The 19,361-nt window shown below is 35.2% G+C and overlaps 1 protein-coding gene across 2 annotated transcripts in view; it reads left to right on the top strand.

The window, feature by feature from the left end:
• The window catches only part of LOC149084751 (mitogen-activated protein kinase-binding protein 1-like), a 99,196-nt gene extending 80,875 nt beyond the window's left edge, over positions 1-18,321 (top strand). For both annotated transcript variants that reach the window (XM_089235180.1, XM_089235181.1), the window contains exons 20-31: positions 567-723; positions 966-1,063; positions 1,570-1,802; positions 2,807-2,895; positions 3,017-3,248; positions 3,543-3,576; positions 8,140-8,205; positions 8,508-8,607; positions 10,115-10,213; positions 10,725-11,483; positions 11,652-11,728; positions 12,643-18,321. In XM_089235180.1, coding sequence (XP_089091306.1) covers positions 567-723; positions 966-1,063; positions 1,570-1,802; positions 2,807-2,895; positions 3,017-3,248; positions 3,543-3,576; positions 8,140-8,205; positions 8,508-8,607; positions 10,115-10,213; positions 10,725-11,483; positions 11,652-11,728; positions 12,643-12,870 — 2,172 coding nt within the window. In that variant the 3' untranslated portion in view covers positions 12,871-18,321. The remainder of the gene's footprint in view (positions 1-566; positions 724-965; positions 1,064-1,569; positions 1,803-2,806; positions 2,896-3,016; positions 3,249-3,542; positions 3,577-8,139; positions 8,206-8,507; positions 8,608-10,114; positions 10,214-10,724; positions 11,484-11,651; positions 11,729-12,642) is intronic.
• Positions 18,322-19,361: the final 1,040 nt, after the last annotated feature.

The raw sequence follows: 19,361 nt of genomic DNA, 5'->3' as shown, positions 1-19,361 counted from the left end.
TGGGGAAGGTGATCACAGATAACTGAAAAACACAGTTATCCTTTTCCTGTCAGCCACTCTGTACAGTTATAAAATGTACTAAGAGAATGACACAAACAAGGAATTGTTCTGATCCAGCTGATGAGCATGCAGTCATATGACCACATCCAAAGTTACAACATTCTTGTGCCTTATTTTTCAGTTGCAAAAAAAATGCATTTTCGTCATTTCCTGTAATTGGCTGTAAATCTTCAAATGCCAATGGCCCCAAGACAATGTCCAGTTATGTGTGCTATATGGGAGTTCAGCTCTGACAACATGATGGGAGGGGGGTCTGTAAAATGATGAAGAAATCCAGTTCTATGAAATGGAAATGTTTTCATCACATCCTTCACAAAATCTTGTATAACCAATGAAAAAAAAACATGAATCGAGAAGAGATGAACACATAAAATTGAAATTTCCATAGCACGGTTAATCCATTTTCCAGTTAATCCTCGCATGGATAATCAAAGTTCTACTGTATTACATTGTTAATTTCGTGTGTATGAATTTCAAACTTCTTTTTTCTTTTTATTCATCACTAGATGTCAGATGATTCAAAGCAAGTCAATGTTCTGAGCAAATCTGCTACACAGCCAATCCAACCACGTGGTAGGTGGGCTCAGAGACTTGATGGCCAGTCCCTTGTTGTCAAGTCGTACCTGCACACAGATTCTGTTATACCTTATCCTAATACTCAAGGTATGTATTGTTTGGTGGAAATTATAATTTATGTTATAGTTTATTTTCATGTCGACAGTATTAAACAGCAGCATCCTGGAAAATTGTGCTGGGGGCTGGTTTTACAGTTAAGTCTAATTTTTTGGGAATGTAAGTTCAATCATAGCTGTCATTTAGAATTTATTCACAGCTGTCGTTTATTTATTTTTTGCCAGATACTGTAAGTATGATATATTTGCTGTAAATCTATTTCTTCTGCTTAGGTGAGCACCATACTGAACACACGACGATAAAGTTCACATCAACTGAATCTAGAAATTCATTCAATGTGCGGGAAGAAACGATCAGCCATCACAAACAGGTGAGCCTATTTTATTGTGCCTCGTGTATTTTAAGTGAGTTTTTAAAGTTCTGTGCTATCTTCAAAATGTCAGACCCAATAACTATGGTGGGAGTAGGAAGGTTCTTGATAAAATATTTAAAAATAAGACCAGCATGCTTTCCTTTTAAAGGTCACTGTCAGTTGCTGGCTTTCACTTTATCTTGGCACCCATCACATATCTAAACATGTTAGGATTAAAAACTCATTTGTCATTTCTGTTTGTTATATGGTCTAAAAACTTGGTTGAGGCAAAGTTTAGCATAAATTTAGAAGAATGTCATATGCCCTTTTTGTTATATTAATGTATTTTGCAATAAACTTAAGCTGAAAAAGCTAGTATCTACTGTTTTTACGAAATTGAATGCAGATGAAAGCATGCCATTTAGAATGTGCAAAAGGTTTTATAATCACTGATTATAACAAATGTAAGATTTTTTAGTAACTTTCAACATGCAGAATTTAATTTATAGTTTTCCTTATTCCAGATATCAATAAGCCGCTCATCGTCAATCATCCAGGATTCGGACTCTGGTCCTCAGAGCCTTGCTTCCACTGGCAAACAGGAAAGAGTAAGGCACCCTACGGATTCCTCAAGTGCCAGCAGCCACAGATGTGATGACGGAGATGCTGAAGATGAAAGGTCTGATAGTGGTGCTACTGAAAACAGCGAGATGGTTTACTACCCGCCATGCGAAGAAGGAGCAGAAATAAAAGACAGGTGTGTTATGTCATTATGAGCAAATTTCAATTTTTTGCTCTCTCTGGTAATAAATTGTAGAAATTTTCTGTTTTATTTTTATTATGATCATCCTCTAGATCATTTCATTCAATATTAGCAACTAAACACTTTTTTTCACTTTCAGATTGTATACCACCTAGGCTCTATTAGTAGTCATCAATTTTAGCCAGTGCCCCGGTTAAGGGGCTGGGCAGTGTTGGGTGCTTTATTTTGCATATGCACAACACATATATCACACACATAACAATAAAACACATATTTAAAAAAAATTCACAACACTGAAAAGAATTATCAAGTACAATTTCAGCCATGATTCAAAATGGAATCCGAATCTTCATGCTCTGGCTCTCGCCAGTCTTCTTCCTGTTTCTCTTCTGCTTGTTCTGTTATTCTGCCTCGTCATTGTTGATGTTAAATGTCTCTTCTGCTCTTCGCCTAATTTAGAAAATGAACTGGATTCCAGTTGTAAAATTGGTTTTTGTAAGTTTTGGTCAAATGAGCTTGAGGCAAAATATAAATATAGTCTGTCAGTTACTGGAAGTGAAAAAAAGATGAATAAAGTCGTTACATGGCCTGTATATATGTTGGAAAAGCATAAGAATAGGATGAGGGGCGTGAAAAATATATCTTTTCTGTGTCCGTCCTTTGTCAGAAGTATCTCAGAGTATTGTTTATACGAGGAGCATCTACAGTGATAAGTAGTCATAATCCGTCTTCAATTTAATTCTTGAAAAGATAGAAAAGGAAAAACTGTTGTTTTCAAGAATTTTGTTGATGCTATAGTAAATGCTTCTAATTTTTCCACTTGATATAAACAAATGTTTTTATGTATCTTTAACATTAGCTCTTTGACGATTGCCTGCTAATCTCTTGTTATAACAATATTCTCATTATATAAGCCATACTCATTATGTCAGACTTATACTGTATTTCTGCGTTACACATTTTTCTTTCAATTTTCTTATGCTGTAATTTGTTCACAGTTCATTTCATATTTGTGCTGTGAAAGACGAGAAACCGGGATTCCATAGGAGAGGGCTACAGCAGTCAGAGTCTGCATTTAGTGTTTCAGGTAGGTACAGAATCAGATTTTTATTTATTTGTCTAAAACAGGAATTATCATATTCAACTCAAAATTTTAAGTGAATTGTCTGCGATATACATTGAGTTTTTTCTTATTTTCTCTCAAACAGATAAAATTGAGCAAGTTAGTGATGGTGACGATTCAGCTAACCAGGCTGAACACGAACGGTCAACACTGGGATCTTTCAGCATGAGTACAGAGAATCTTGACAGGTTTGACATGCGGGAAAAGTACATGTTGGATAACTATGAGAGCTTGAACAAAGAGCCAAGCAGTGACAAGAATTTCCAAAATCGTTTCAGCATTTCTTCAAAACACAATACAAAAGGGACTTTTCCTAGGTATTATATTATTGATTCTTTAAAGTTCTGTCAGGCATTTCCAAACATTTGTGCTTTTTTTGTTTCTTCGTATATGGCTAATATTTGAGAAGTTATTCAAAATATAAAGCTGAATTTTGATAACTGGAATATTCAATACATTGAAGTAATATCAATTTCCAAAAGAGCATTTTTAGACATTAAAGTTTGACCTTGTTACATTTGATTTCATTTATAATCGGGAAGCCTGAATATTTCTGGCATGTTTTGCTGTACCTTTATATTTTAGTCATAAATTCCAATTTTCTTTTCCAGGGCTGATGGATCTGGTCGAGGGACACCCAATCAGGTACATCGTAGTATTATCTATGTATATAAAATTGATTTTCTCTGTGTATACAGAACATACAGTTTTAGACAGATTGGCACCAAATTTTGCATATAGACCTCACGAGACCCGATTTGAATGGTAGGCTACTTTGAAAGTTTGTCAGAGTTGGGCAAATTCCCAGAATGGGCTGAAAAACTGTCAGGCAACAATGGTTTGTAAGCCTCAACAATGACTTTTGGAATGCTCCCAGCATATATAGAAAACCCAGACAGTACTGGGTATTATGGCTAGTTACAGCGTGATCAGCGAATAAGCCCTTATTTCAAAATTAAATATCTCTACAACAAAGATCAATAGAATTATGCGGTAAATGGTACGTTTATTAGCAAAACTAAGAATGTTGTACAGAAATTTCGAAAATTTAGTTGTTTTTTTTTAATTTTTTAAAATTTAAAAAAAAAAAAACTAGAAAATTTGGGGTTCCGAAAATCCTCATTTGTGTGAAGAGAAACCACTGCATTCGCCTAAAGTTACTGCATGGGCTGCGGTATGTGCCAGAGGCATTATCGGCCCCTTCTTCATGCGAGAAACTATTACTATTGAACGTTACGTTACAATTTTGGAACAATTTGTCAGCGCACATAGCGCATACCGCAGCCCATGCAGTAACTTTAGGTGAATGTGTAACGTCTAATTGTCGTTACCTCCCGGTTCTTTAATATTTTTTCTCCCAGTAAACATTGAGTGGATGACAACAATGGAATAGACAAAGTTTAGATAGAACTATGACATTTATTCAATTATATTGTTAAACCATTAATCAGCATAATCACAATTATCACAGGCCTTTTATATGTTAAACTATTAATTAACGTTTTATCACAATTATCACAGTTAGCCTTTTCTCTCATTGTCACAATGAAACAGAAATATGAATCGATCTCACCGCCGTGTCCAGGTTTTCACGTGTTATCACATCGTCCGGTAGATACTCCCAGTTGTCTGCCACACAGCCAAAGACTCGTCGGCACCAGCTTCAGACGATTTTGGTGTAAATACACACGTTGAGATGAAGGCTCAGCCACTGCACATGGAACTGGAGATGAAAGTCCACGGATGGCCGGTCCAGCCACTAACCGATCACTGGATCACGACAACGTTGAAACCCTACGTGCGATGAGACGGGATAAGTGCCAAAGCACACTTCTACTATTGTAACTTCAATGTATTTATGAGACGATCTAGCTCACACCATGACAGGGCGTGACGCCTTATTGATTAATTCGTTGAGTCGGTCGTAAGCAAGGAAGTCGAGAGGAAGTAGTGTCTCAGCACATCTCTAGCTGGCTTTTATATAGTAGCATTCCCACAATGCCTCACTGAAGAACCAATCACAACATTGAAGGTGCGGTATTAGCTTGTATCTGATTTACATAATTTCATGAGAAAAGGAAATATTGTAAACATTGTAATATTGAATCTGGCAACCAAACATAACAAATTGGAGGCCGATCGGCGGACACACGATCCTACCGGTCGATCCCGGAGACAAAATATATAAACAATGACTAGAATAAAGGACAATTTCCACGGGGCCCAATTGGTAACGTTACAAATGCAGTGGTTTCTCTTCACACAAATGAGGATTTTTGGAACCCCAAAACCTCCAGTTTTTTTTTTTTTTTTTTTTTTTTAATTTTAAAAAATTAAAAAAAACACTAAATTTTCAAAATTTCTGTACAACGTTCTTACAGTTTTGCTAATAAACGTACCGTTTACCGCATAATTCTATTGATCTTTGTTGTAGAGATATTTAATTTTGAAATAAGGGCTTATTCGCTGATCACCCTGTATCTATATAGAATTGCCATGGTGTAGGGGAAAGATAGAAATAATTTACATTTTCATCATCACATTCTATATTATTAACAAAGCTATAGTACTTCATTTTATCGTAGTCAAGCCTTGCTTAAACAAACCTCTGAATTTATTACAGAAGAGCAAAATAGTCTGGCTAATCCAAAAAATTAAAGAATATTTCATTACTTGCAAACAGCATTATTTTCTTTCTCTCAAACCTGTCACAATTCCAGTCTATCATCATGTGCAATTCACTACTGAATGAGTACCGGAATAATGCATGCGTACCTAACAGTCTGATTTCGTATCTAGTGTTATGTGTGAGTTTTTAGTGCTGCCATCTATTTTTGAAACTATGAGTGAAGTGTAATGATTGAATATTTGTACCATTGTACGAATGACTCTCTGTACTGAGACTTTTTTGATGGAGAGATTGGCTTGCATTCACACCTCCGTTATTAATAATTATATTACTTATAATTAATTACTTATAGAAGATTACTCCTAGTTTTTGCAGCTTTATATGGTTATTTCCTGAACAATCCTGATTAACTTGTTTGCATTTAACTCGCATGTCTGTCGTGGAAGGCATGATGGAACCTGTCATCTTATTGTGCTTGAGTTGGGGTTGAATGTATAAGCCATTTTGAGACTTATTGATGGATGGGCTGCTGCTGGAGTCTAGGGTTTGAGACCAGGTGGGCTTTATGACTTGGGGAATCATTGAAATTTTCAAGAACAATCCTGTTTTCAAGAATGATTGCTGGAATTGTGTTTGGGTAGTAAAGCCCAGACAGTTCTCTCACACTTTCGGTTTGCAGCGGCCCACTGATTAATGACTAAAGACGCGCCGTGTGCAAAATGTGCGTGGGCATGTAGGAGAAGAAGAAGTGCAGAGGAGAGACGGAAAAAAAAAAATTTTAAGTCTTCATGTATAATGCGACAATAATCTAGAATTGTGAATAATAATAGTATTATGATTATGTGTTAATTAATATTGTTAATAAATGGAAATTTAGGATATTCTTCGACGTACGTATCCTTTAGGTTCAACGGTAATTTTATTCAAAAGATAAAAAAACTGTTTTAGAAGCAGGGTTAGTGCTACATAGTTAATATGGTACTTAATGTTATTAAGTGTTAATACAATGTGTTTAACTCTTTTGTACCCAAGCATTCATTTTTTGGAATTTTTAAGATATTTTAACATCTTAATTCATATCAAAAAATACATTGAAAACATAAAAATGTCAGCAAATCTTCTTTTTCTCAATTATTATTTTTTTCTTTTGTGAGGAAATAATTCACTTTTTGTTCAAATTTTTTCAGTCAAAATGATGCAGGGTATATTCATCTTTGTTTTTCCAGAATTTTATTGCTAAATTTTATGTAATAAATTACGCTTTTCCTGGAGGCACTTTCTCTTGGAAAAACCCTGAAAGTTCAACTTCAAGTGCTGCTCTCTGATGGAAAACCCCAAAGTTCATATTCACCATATTTCTAACTCAAAAGTTACAAAATCCTCTAAGTCAGGGCTTAGCTTTGTACCTGACATTTCGCTCTTAGCAAGTTTCGTCTTTGGTACATTTCGCCAATGACATTTCTCCTACCCTGATCTTGTGAGTGGGTGATCTAAGTGAGTGACAGTGTATGAGTAACCAAGTGATCACCCACTCGATCATTCATACATAGTCACTCACTTGATCATTCATACATAGTCACTCACTTGATCATTCATACATAGCCACTCGATCATTCATACATAGTCACTCACTTGATCATTCATACATAGTCACTCACTTGATCATTCATACATAGTCACTCACTTGATCATTCATACATAGTCACTCACTTGATCATTCATACATAGTCACTCACTTGATCATTCATACATAGTCACTCACTTGATCATTCATACATAGTCACTCACTTGATCATTCATACATAGTCACTCATATGGTCAGAGCAGCAGGGTTTCAGCTACATAAAAAATTCCTTTAGCAAAAATTCGAAAATGGGGGGAAAAATCTTTAGCAAAATGCTACAATGCTAATGCTTGATGGATGGATGTCTACTCATTTCGTACCTCCTGTACGCATTTTTGTGAAAGTGGCTATCTTTTGCATTCTAAGATTTTCTTTTGCATTTTGCAAAAAAATGCGACCGTAGCTTAAACCCTGCAGAGCAGGCAAAATGTTGGAGGCAAAATTTCCGGATCCCACATACTGTATTATGGATGCATACATAATACTCATAAATGAAACTTATACAAGATCATTTTCTGTCGAAAATTGCAGTAATTTTTTACAGTCTTTTTTTTTTTCCCCTTATGCGAGACTCAGTTTTTGCAAGAAGACAAATGAATACGCTAAATGAATCTGCTAAATTCTATTACTAAATGGTACATTCTGTTTTTAAATGCTAAATTCTATTGCTAAATGGTACATTCAGTTTTTAAATGCTAAATTATATTGCTAAATGTTAATTCTATTACTAAATACTATTTTTTAAAAAATTAATTCCCGAAAACTTAGAGTTGCTGGAAAATTTTAACACTAAAAAAATACAGAAAAGTTCTGAGGCTGAATGAAAACTTTGATTTAAACAGCTATTTGAACTATCAGAGTTTGACTTATCGTGGATTGACTGTAATTACCATTATGTATTATGAGCTAATTATGTTTACACATTCATTTGACTTTCATAATTTTTCTTCCACAGATATCTTCTTCCAAGCGAGAAGAACTGACAAAAGCACTAAACGATGCCAAACGGAAGCTTGATTCTGTAAGTGTCTTGTTCTTGTTTTTCATCAACTTTCTTCTATGAAATGTATCTTGTCACATGAACAAACAAAATAATTTAAATACATCTTTGTCTTTTTCTTCTGGCATCTTAAAATCTATATGAAGGATGCTTAACTTTTCTTGTCTTTGCACCAGATATGTAAGATGGCTACCTCCCAGGACCACAAACTTGTGTACTCATTGTGTTGTGTAGATTTATTTTTCTTTTTGCAAAAACACCTTTTTTGGATGGAAGGTTGTAAATTGCTGCTCTTTTTAATTTTTCTTTTCATTCATCCATAGCTTGGCTACAAGGGACATCTAAGCACAAGCAAAAGTGTTGGAGATTTGCGAAATATGTCCGAAAATGAAGAAGTCGTATCAAGGATGACATCTCTCAAAGGTAAAAATATCAGTACAGTGAAACCTGTCTAAGACAGGCAATGTATGAGACGGAAACCTGTCTTAAACGGAACAAATATATAGTCTTGAGCAAATAATGCTTTTTTCAATCATAGGAAACCTCTTTAAGATGAACTGTCTAACGTGGAAACGGAAGGCATATTTAGTCTATTTGTAGGTACGAAACCTGCTGATGGGAGGAAAGTTAAGTTATTTTGATCCCCCAAAGCCGCTTGAAAATTTAGTTATTCTTAATGCAGCTTTGGATCTCCTTTTTGTTAGGTGAACTCTTTTACTTCTTAGAAAAACGATGAATGCTTATTATCTGTCTGAACTAGTTCTGGGGGGTCGGGCTTGAGAGGAAGCAGATTTACTGTTCAAAATTTAGTAAAAACATGTTTAGCATTTCATTCATGATGGAAATTGTGACTTTTGTTAGCAAACTCTATTTCTTGAAAAGATAATTTTGGGAGAGCAGTACATGACGGAGACTGAATTATTTATTGTTCACAATTTAGCAATACCGTGTTTTGGCTACTGCAGAGATTTTCATTCAGTGTAGAGATTGCCACAAGCAACAATAAACACGTATTGAATTTGAACATAAAAATAGAGTTCATAGAGGTTTAAAAAAAGCTGTATAACGATAAATCCCCCGGTAACAATGTTTTGAGGAGATTTTTGAAACCGCTATAAAATGATACTTTTTTATATTTTGCTCAAAACCGTTTCTAATTTTAACTTTGTAAAAAATCACCAAAAGCTAAAGTAAGTTATTGGTATTGCTACTTTCTGTGTAAGACACAAAAGTACAATGCGGTAAACTTCTTAACTTACAGGGGCAATGCATTTTAGTAACTGTTTATAATAAATTAATCAATTACAATTTTTTTACACAAATAAATACATAAAAGTGCATTTTCTGATGGTATTAACAATGTTGATGTAGAAAAGATGACGACAGCATAAATTTTATCACACATAAGGGTAATTTTGCCTCTCAGTATAACAATCCCTCTACCACAAGACTCTATATTTTTTCTTGGTCAAAAGAATATTGTATATCGAGGGTTCACTGTATTTAAAAAAATTTCATTTTTTACAAAAGTATGTGTTCATTCTATTGCTATCCAAAAGAATGCTTTATATTGAAGTATAACTATTAGCACATCAAATAGTGTAGTTATTTGAAACTGCAAACATGAAAAAATTCAAAATAATAATATGCATGTCTCTGTTTAACACGCATTGGTTTATAGAAGTTGGGGTGATGTTTAGTAACTTAAGTTTTGAGAATGACAGAAATAAATCACTGCATATATTTTTTATGTGCACCTTTATAAAACGGAAACCTGCCTAGAGCGGAAAATAATTTCAGTCTGTTTTATACAGATTTCACTATACAATATTTATTTTGATATACCTCATGTGTACGAGTGAGCTTTTTAAAAAAAATTCCTGCACATACAAATCAATACTAGTAATGCTAACATTACTCTTTCCTTCAGATGAGCCCAATGATATGCGACGAAGCACTTCTTATGGAGACATATCGTTCAGGAACATGATGAGTCACAGAAGGAGGCTGCCCTCAACTCCTCAGTCAGGTATGATTCTTTCATTTTTTTATATTACAGCATATTTTCTTGGAAGCACCTTGCTCATTGTTTGACCAAGAGCGCTTGATTTTATGCTTGCAATTTCGTGATCATAATTCAACCATCCCATAACAGTTGCATTCAAGAACTCTCATTACACTGCTCTTAAAAGTAATTGAACCCTGATGTAGCACCCCCCCCCCCCCCAACCCCACTTGGTACCAGAATTTTTCAATGAGAAGAATCTTCCATATGGGAATTAAAACTAGTTGAATCATGATGTAATGTCAAATTATTTAGAGCACCAATACTCGTATAAATTGATGGTAACATAAAATTAGAATTCAATAGTATATGCCAGAATTATCATATGAGTGCTCTTCTTCTGACGCTGAGCATAAACATGCTCACATGACTAGAAAAAAGTAGGTGGAGTGAGTTATAATCAATATGGGATAAGATATTCCTTAACTCTTTAGGTATATTTAAATAGGTTGAAGTCTTAATTTTTTTTTTTCAGGCCCTCAGCATGCACCACTGTGGGCTCAAGCAAAACCATTGAATTACGGTAGCGAAATCACTGACTCTGATTCTTCCAAGCAGAATAGGCTCAGCAGTACTCCAGAACGTGGACTAAGGCACAGTTCAAGTGCAAGCTCCTTGGCAAATATCCAAGAGCAACAAAGATCCCCGCTCACTAAACCTGCAGAGAATCATACATCTAGTGTCAGCAGCACACCTAAAACTCTGTCAAACTTGAATAAGTCCCAATCTGTCCTCAATGTTAACATGATTTCCAACAAGAATGTCACATCTGGGACGAGACGACTGTCCTTGTCAGGGGCGAGTAGACGACTGCACTACGATGATTCATCTTCATCTGAAGCATCACCAACCGATACTAAATCAAACACAGTTGTGCCAAGAGGTATCGTAGCTAGGCGGATGAAAGCCTTCTGCGGCGAAACTGTCAGCAAAGTTATTCAAGGTGAAGTCAAGGTCAAACGGAACAAATCTGAGAGGGAACCTGTCAAATCAAAAAGCGACTGGGACTTGAGAAACTTGCATGATGAAACAGATCATCTGAAACAGAGGAATCTAGAGAAGCTGAAGGAAATCAAATTACAGAATGAAAAACTCTGGCAAACGAGTCCCAACAGTAAGCCTCAAACACACTCAGAGTACATTAAAAGTCTAGAAGCCAGTCCAATGGATTTGCCTGTTCGAGATACAGCTCCGCCAAATTCAGCTAATTATGTCGACATTAACAACACACCATGTATGTACTAAGTTGTTTAAATTTATTTAAATTAGAAATATCTGGTGTTGATCATGTCAGTATAATTTTTTTTCCTGTTTGTCATTTACCTATAGAATGATTGAATGTGTGCATTACTTTTCAATTGACCACATGGATTAATAAAAAATTCTTCTCACTTATTCATAGTGACTCAAGAATTGTGCGATAAAGTGTCAGAAGAACTTAAGAGGACAACCACTTTTGCAATGCAGCTTTTCCAAAGGGTGAGTCCAAATTTTAAAATTTCAAGTTGTCTTTGTTAAAATATTGAGAATTCGAGGTCAGGGCTTGTATGGTACTTTAAAATCCTTAGAAAAAAAGAGTTAATTTTCAAGTCTTTGAAAAATCATTACTGACTTTAAAAATAAAAATCATTTTTGAGTGCTTGAATTTTTGATTTTCCCAAGTTCCTTTGACCATACCTAAATATTCCTATGCACTAAGACAACTCTGCACCTTCATGTTACATTGTTACTGTTCGAAGTGCATCTAATTCTCTTGGTGTGACATTATTTTCAGATTTTACAGTTGATCATATGACGTACCTTATTTCAAAGCACCTGATTTTTGAAATGTTACATTATTCATGTCAAACTGTACAGGTAGCCTTTCTTAACCTTCTAACAGCCAATGTTCCCAATTGGGAGCATCAGTTTTATAAGTAGGCAGAAAATATTTTTCTTACATGAAAGGACTTGATTTTTTGACCTAAACATGTGAAATTCCACACTTAATTTACAAAACAAAAATTTTATTCATTTCATCACTGCTATGAATTTATTTTTTTCAAATCTGTCATTTTCGATGAAGAATAAAATTTATTTTTAATTTTAATGTTGTTTCTATGGACATGGGCAAATCCAGAAAACATACAGGAAATTTTTTTTTGCGTGAATTCGGTAGTTGATATCTGTAAACTAAAGAATCAGAAGGGAAAATAACTGAAATAAATTAGGAAAGCAATTGAACTCTGAATTTGGCTGGTAAAAGGTTTTACCATCCCAACTGGAACAGAGAATGAGCTAATTAGACAGTTAAATGAGGGAGATTTCCCTGAGTATGACTGTTTTTAATCACATCTGATGCATTAATGGCATTATGACTTGCATAATAACAGGGAGATATATCTTTTTTTCAGATCACTGTTGATCCACACCTCTCTCCGAGCGAAAAAACCACAATGACAACAACGCTGGCACAAGGTGTGTGGCAGGCCCAGCAAAATCTTGAACCAGCAGCATCGCAGCTGAAGCCATCCAATAAGCCTGAAATAACAAACCCGACTGTGGCGATGACCCTGTTGCAGCAATACTCTGACAAATTACTAAGTATCGTAGAGCAAAGAATAACAAAGGGTGAAAAATGAATTCTGCACTTTTTCTCATATACTGATGGATTATGCCTGCTGCGTAATAATAATACCTGGTTCCGATAACAGACTAATACTGATTTATCCTAGTCGAAACATTCCGTGCATATTTTTCCCCCTCCCCTTCTACATTATATCGTTTGATATTTACTTTCATGTTGTCATTTTGCACTTTAGTCAATGTTCTCGATACTGTTTGACTGAGAATCATTCTTTCTAAGAATCTTCCTAAATGTATTATGGTAGAGTCTCAATAATTCAAGGTTCCAGATAATCCAAAGTATTCAGATTGATCGGTCTCTTTCTCAAAGCCTCTTTGTTCTCCATCCATAACAAGTTTTCTTTCATTTTGTCTCATTTTTCTAAGGAAATACAAGTAATTTCAGTCTTAAGGCAGGCCACAGAGAGCAACAGGCTACATACAACAGGCAACGATATAACAACAGGCAACGATATAACAACAGGCAACGATACAATTATTCAAACATTACACTTTACTTATAGTTAAAAAAATTGGTGGCATATGGTAGCACTACACATAACAAGCATTACACAGAAACAGACTTCACATGTTAGGTTGACAATACATACATGCACAGCTTGCAGTGTGGCCCAGGTCTTCTGCAACCACCTGAGACAGCGGTGGGTCATGATCTGGTTTGGCAGTCTTAAGGCAGGGCCATCTTAACAGCATCATGGCCAAAATTATTTTTATCAGTTTCACCCTCTCCCCACCTGACTCAAAATGCTTGCTTGCCAATTTACATGAGCTTATCTTGAAAATTTCAACTAGATCTCATTACTGACTCTCTCTCTCCCCCCCCCCCTCAGCATTCGAGATCTACCCGGGCCATGCTCATGGTGAACCCATGCATTAAGATGACAATATCTTTAGAGTGGGTCTTAACAGGGACAAAAGGAATCTTGATACCTATACTGAGTTCTTTGGTAACCTTTGAGGGCAGAATTTTTCTGGCCTTTTCATAGTAACTTTATAGTCAACAAAAAAACATTCATATTGGTTCAGGCCCTTGAGCCCTTGTCAGTCTCACTGACAAAGAAGCCATGGGCTCCCACAATGGTAGGGATGACAGGGCCTCCAGGCTAGAGCCCTGAACAGTTTTTTTTCCTCACTGTTAATTTACTATGTGAGGGAATTGTGAATGATACTGGACTAGAGGCCCTACAACAGAATATGGGGCTATGAAAAATGCCATGAGTCTTGGCAGATGTGTAATGAATTAAATGCCAAACAGGTAAGAGTAGGTACCTTCCCACACTAACACTTAAAAAGTCATTCTCTATTACTTTTTGGATAATCTGAGTTTTAATTGATCCAAGGTGGTCTCAGTCCCATTCACCTCAGATTATCGAGACTCTACTGTAACTTCAGTGTCATTTGTTGTTCTTGTATGTGATTATGTTTTGAACAATACATCAACACATCCCAGAGAAAAACTCTTGAATTAGGTGTTTTTCCATTTTTGATTCCACATAACGCCCTGTATTTAAAAACTCTTCACTGTGTATGTCTATGCGTACTATTTTTAGGTGTGTGTGTCTTTTTCCGTGTGTGTGGTTCCATTTAAATAACTGAATTCAAAATCGATTCTTCTTCCAATAACATTTGACAGTTATCAGTCGCATGTGAGATTCCTTGATCATGATACTTCCTAATTTGCGCCTCTCTTCCATCTATTTTTACAGCGTTTCTACATGAGAATGAAATAAAAGAATGAAATATTTTTGAGATTTCGTGGCATTTTTTGAACGCATCACATAAAATTTCCAGACTGTTAGATTGTGAACTAGGAAGTTCTCTTCCTACTGCCTCACCTGCAACTGTGGCGTTTACAATGCATGTAATATTTTCAGGGATAATGCTTGTGGGTATCTGCAGCTGGCTAGAAAGAGCATCACAGAATGCATTGAATTGCTATCCTTACGTACTATTCATTTATAATGTTTCAAAACTTATTTTATCATGAAAGAATGAATACAGATAGAACCTGTTTATTTGGCATTTCCTTCGAAGTAACTACCCTGTGTAATTATGCGTTTTTGCCATCACTCATACAAAGGTGCAAATGCAGATTGTAAGCTTTTTTTTGTCACATCTTCTAGTGCCTTCATCACTGCTCACTGCACTACTTCGTAACCAGAGAATCGCTGACCCTTAAGCAAATTCTTCATCGCAGGAAAAAGGAAAATTCTCATGGGGTGAGATCAGGGGAATAATCTGGTGTGGAAGTGTAGGAATGAGATGTTTTGACAGGTTATCTGACACCAGCGGGGGGGGGGGGGGGGGGGGGGACCTGTGAGCCTGCACATTTTCATATATAGGTATAAGGAGCATATATAGTCTGTCCCAGAGGTATATTTACAGGAGAGGGGTCTTAGCAGACTATATCTTAGGGGACGGGAGGTGGAAAACTTCAGGGATAGGTGGTGAATGAAATCATCATAAAATAGGAGAAAGGCAATGAAATCTGTATAGCTCTCAGGCAGTGAAACCATAAATTAGTTTCTGCTCTATTTCTAAAAACGTTATAACAAATTTCCTAAATGTGAGGATGGAGCTCCTAACAAATGGGATATCAGTTTCTGCTGCATGACAATGCTATAGCACTGAGATCTTAAAACCTTCAGATATTGTGGGTCCCATTAAAAGAAATTTTAATTAAAATTGTGGTCCTGGAAGACATATCACAGCATTTAGAAATACAAGATACTATCCAGATTTGGCCTATGCAATGTATACATGCACATTTAACCTAAGAAGCATTTTATAATTCTTAATATCTTGGTATAGTTTGCACAGGGTTAGTTAGAGCAGACGGAATCATGCCCCCGGGCTGTAATCTTTAGTGGACCCCCAGACCAGACTTTTCAATGGCCCTTCTATGTTTAATTTATAGCGTGAAAAAACAAAAAAATGATAAGAATTGTGTCCCAGGCCCCAGAGCTGGAGCCCTGTCAGCTCCTCCCAAGTGGGAGCCATGGGCAAAATGACCGAAGCAAAATTTCCATAAACTGCTCTAAACCGCATTCCTAGAAAAGTTCCTGGAATGTTCAAAAAATTTTGCATAGTTCCATTTTTTATTGAGGTACTCTTGGGGCTTTTTGAATTAAATGAGTATATATATGGCGCAACAGGTATGCAACACTTCTCTCAATTGCTGCAGACCCGCAAGACCTAAAACAGGGCCTAGACTCTCTAAAATGTTTACATAGCTGCAGGTGAAACATTTGGAAGCTCATTTCGCAGACCATGTCCCCAAAGCCTGGACGTTTTATGTTGAGCATAAAAAAAAGGAAATAAGTTTTTTCTTGTCTCACTTACTCTTCCCATATATTATATAATCGTTTATTAGTTCTTCCATTGAAAAGTCGTATTTTCTTCTCATTTCCCATAATACGATTAGGAAAAATATTTTATGTATAATATATTCAGAAGCAGAACTTGCATGTGATTCCAAAAAGCGAGTGATGTCATGTATATTTTAAGAGTATATTAATGTGAATTTTTCATGTTCAACTTACTACAAAACATTTTAAACTTTCATTTCGACGTACTCACATTTCTTATTGATGTCACGACACCAAATTATCCGTCCCTTATAAAGAAAACTATAACAGTTTCTGTGATGACACTCGTATGTGATTTTTAGACTCAACTTCATAACCAAACAATGAAAATCTATGTACAAGATTCCATTTGCTACTTCATTGGTTTGTACACGTATGCATTTATGACGTGCCTTTCTCTTTTGAAATCTGATACAATCTTCCATCATTATCCAGAGATGTCTTTCCTGATTGAAATGCAGAATACACATTTCCCCTTTGGCGACATTTGTTGTTTTAATGTCAAGCATTATCATTATTGTGGGGAGAGATCAGGGCTTCTATAGTTATCGATATTCAATTACATGTGATCTTGATTACCAGATTGAATATATTACCCAATATTGGCACCATTACTTTTTCCTGGTAATACTATCACATAGCTACCAAGTCTCCCATTTTTTTCAGGAGGCGATGAATTTACCCGTAAAAAAAAAAGACCATTTTGCTTTCGTTTTTTATCCCCAAAATGATGTCACAAGTGTAATGTAAATAGTCAAACATATTTTGTTTTCCAGAATATATAAAAGATGAAATTTGTCAAAGAGCCAGTGTCTTTTATTTTTCAACATTTGAAATTGGTGACATAACTTGTATCTGTGCCCTGATCATATGTCCCATTTTAGCCCTAATTGCGATGCGGTTTTTTTTGTTGGTGAGAGCTGCTTTAAGAGTAGTAATGACAGGTAATTCATCCCACTGCTTGGCGATGATTGGTGATTTGACGCTTATCTATGGCACATTTTTGCAAAGGAGAAAAATTCGTACAACTTTACTTTTATTAATGAAAAATCCCTCTATTTTTTTTTTAAATCTTTTATATGTATTTTTGTGCAGAATTTCTATTCATCCAAAAACCTCTTTAATTCTCATTCTCCAAAGTTTGAAGCTATGTGTATTGCTGCGCTACAAGGTCACCAGAAAAAAGTAATGGTGCTATTATTGGCAATTAATTTAAGTGGTGGGTATTCTGCATTTGAACCATTTTTCCACGATACTTCAGATATGACATGGTTTTCATACGGTTCATGAAACTTTTCTCTTTAATTCAAATTAACTATAATGCAGTTTTGTGTCCCGGGAAGGCACGCCTCACAGTTCGAAAGCACTTGGCTTGCGTTCAAATTCGTTTCAAAAGCATTTTTCAATCGAGCCCAAAATTACTCAAATAAGAATCATTCCATTAATTTTTCTGTATTCTTTAATCTCATGAATGATGACTGTTTGTACCGGAGGTGTCTTCAACCTTATTTGAGCTGTGAGCACAGCATCAGAAATAGAGCACCCATATTTTTTTCGCTATTCTATAAGCTAAAAATCATTTTCAAGGTAACCTACAAAGTAATTTGCCTTGAATCAATCTTGGAAGGGACTATCAATCAATATTTTATGATTGAGGAGTCTGGCAACAGGTTGAATTGAAGATACCCAGGTTTTTTCCAAGTGCCACTAAAATAAATTGACTTGACATTGTGTAAATTATTTTTTTTTCTTCAAGAAACTGTCTGCCGATTGCCATTAATATTCAAGTGCCATTTTTGAAAAGTCTGATACTGTGTATTGTATGTGTGATTGTGAATTTCCATCTTCCCACAATTACTATTCTTAATTCACTGTTTTTTAATGTTTACCTGATCGTGTGACGAGTTCTGTTCTCGTGTTTTGTATGTAAATAAGGGGGCAGAAAATTTTTTTGATAGTGTCTATATGTGTACATATATTATATACAAGATTATTTTTAATGTTTTTTATTTATATTTATAACACCATTGAGATTGATGGGATATACGAAACAAATAAAAAAAATTTTAATGCCTGTCATTTTTCTTTAATGTTTTGTTTGCTATCGTTTCCTGAATTATGGTAATGAAATTATGTACCTATTTCTTTTCGCTCGGTTATTAAATATAAATTTATAGTCCAAACATTGAGACCTTTGGTGCTGTCTAGCGGCAGATTGGAAAAAATTCATCCAAAAAAATTTAGCTGATTGTAGAACAGTTGCCGTTATCTGATATTTTTAAAAAAACCAAAAAAACATGCATCTAGCGTGATCATTGAGAACTAGATGGCAGTAAGTTCTTCATCAAGGAAATATTTTTCTTACTAGAAGTTATATAAGTTATTATGCTTACCAACTGTCCCCCGTTTTTTGTCATTTCAAGCATCCTCCCACATTTCAGAAAATTTGCCTTTTTGTCTTCCTTTTCAGCTTTCTAGAATTATTTTTTATTTTTTCTGGGTTTTTCAAAGTTTATTCATCCTACTCCTGTGATTATAATAAAAAAAACAGTATAAAAGATAAGTATGCCTAAACTTTGAAGTTTTACTAACATTGTTTTACCACGCACAAATAACAACTGTTAAAGTTTCGAGGCAAACTTGATAATTTTACTAATATTATTGCTTATAAAATATCAACTAATATATTTCATTTATTTTTTTATGCGACTCATTAATCAAAATCTGGATGCTAATTTCAATCGAAGGAATTATAAGAGTTTTATTTGATAGGTGGAAGAAGTGGTTTTAGTTATTGATGCCTTTCTTATGTGTAATATAATACTGTACTGTATAACTCTTTCCAATATTTTCTAGAAGGCATATTTTTTTTGTAGATGAAATTGTATTTTACCCGTTAATTGGTTACAGATAAAAGTGCCAACAAAGACACCCTTTTTTCATGGTGAAAAAGTTTGCAAAATATGGACATTTACAGTGAGAATGCTTAGTGTACATAGTTTTTTTACTGCTCGGGAAAAAAGTTTCGCACATTGTATAGGGCTGCACGTTATTGTCATTCCGCCCAGATATAAAAATTCTGTGAGCAGAGAAACAGGTTTGTCCAAGTGAAATAAAAG

The sequence above is a fragment of the Pholcus phalangioides genome, unplaced genomic scaffold (genome assembly GCF_987345545.1).
Source record: "Pholcus phalangioides strain wild (caught in Gottingen) unplaced genomic scaffold, Ppha-v1.0 ptg000008l_1, whole genome shotgun sequence".
In the NCBI taxonomy this organism is placed as follows: domain Eukaryota; kingdom Metazoa; phylum Arthropoda; class Arachnida; order Araneae; family Pholcidae; genus Pholcus; species Pholcus phalangioides.
Note: the sequence above shows the minus strand (reverse complement) of the source record. Positions and strands in the feature narration are given on the sequence as shown.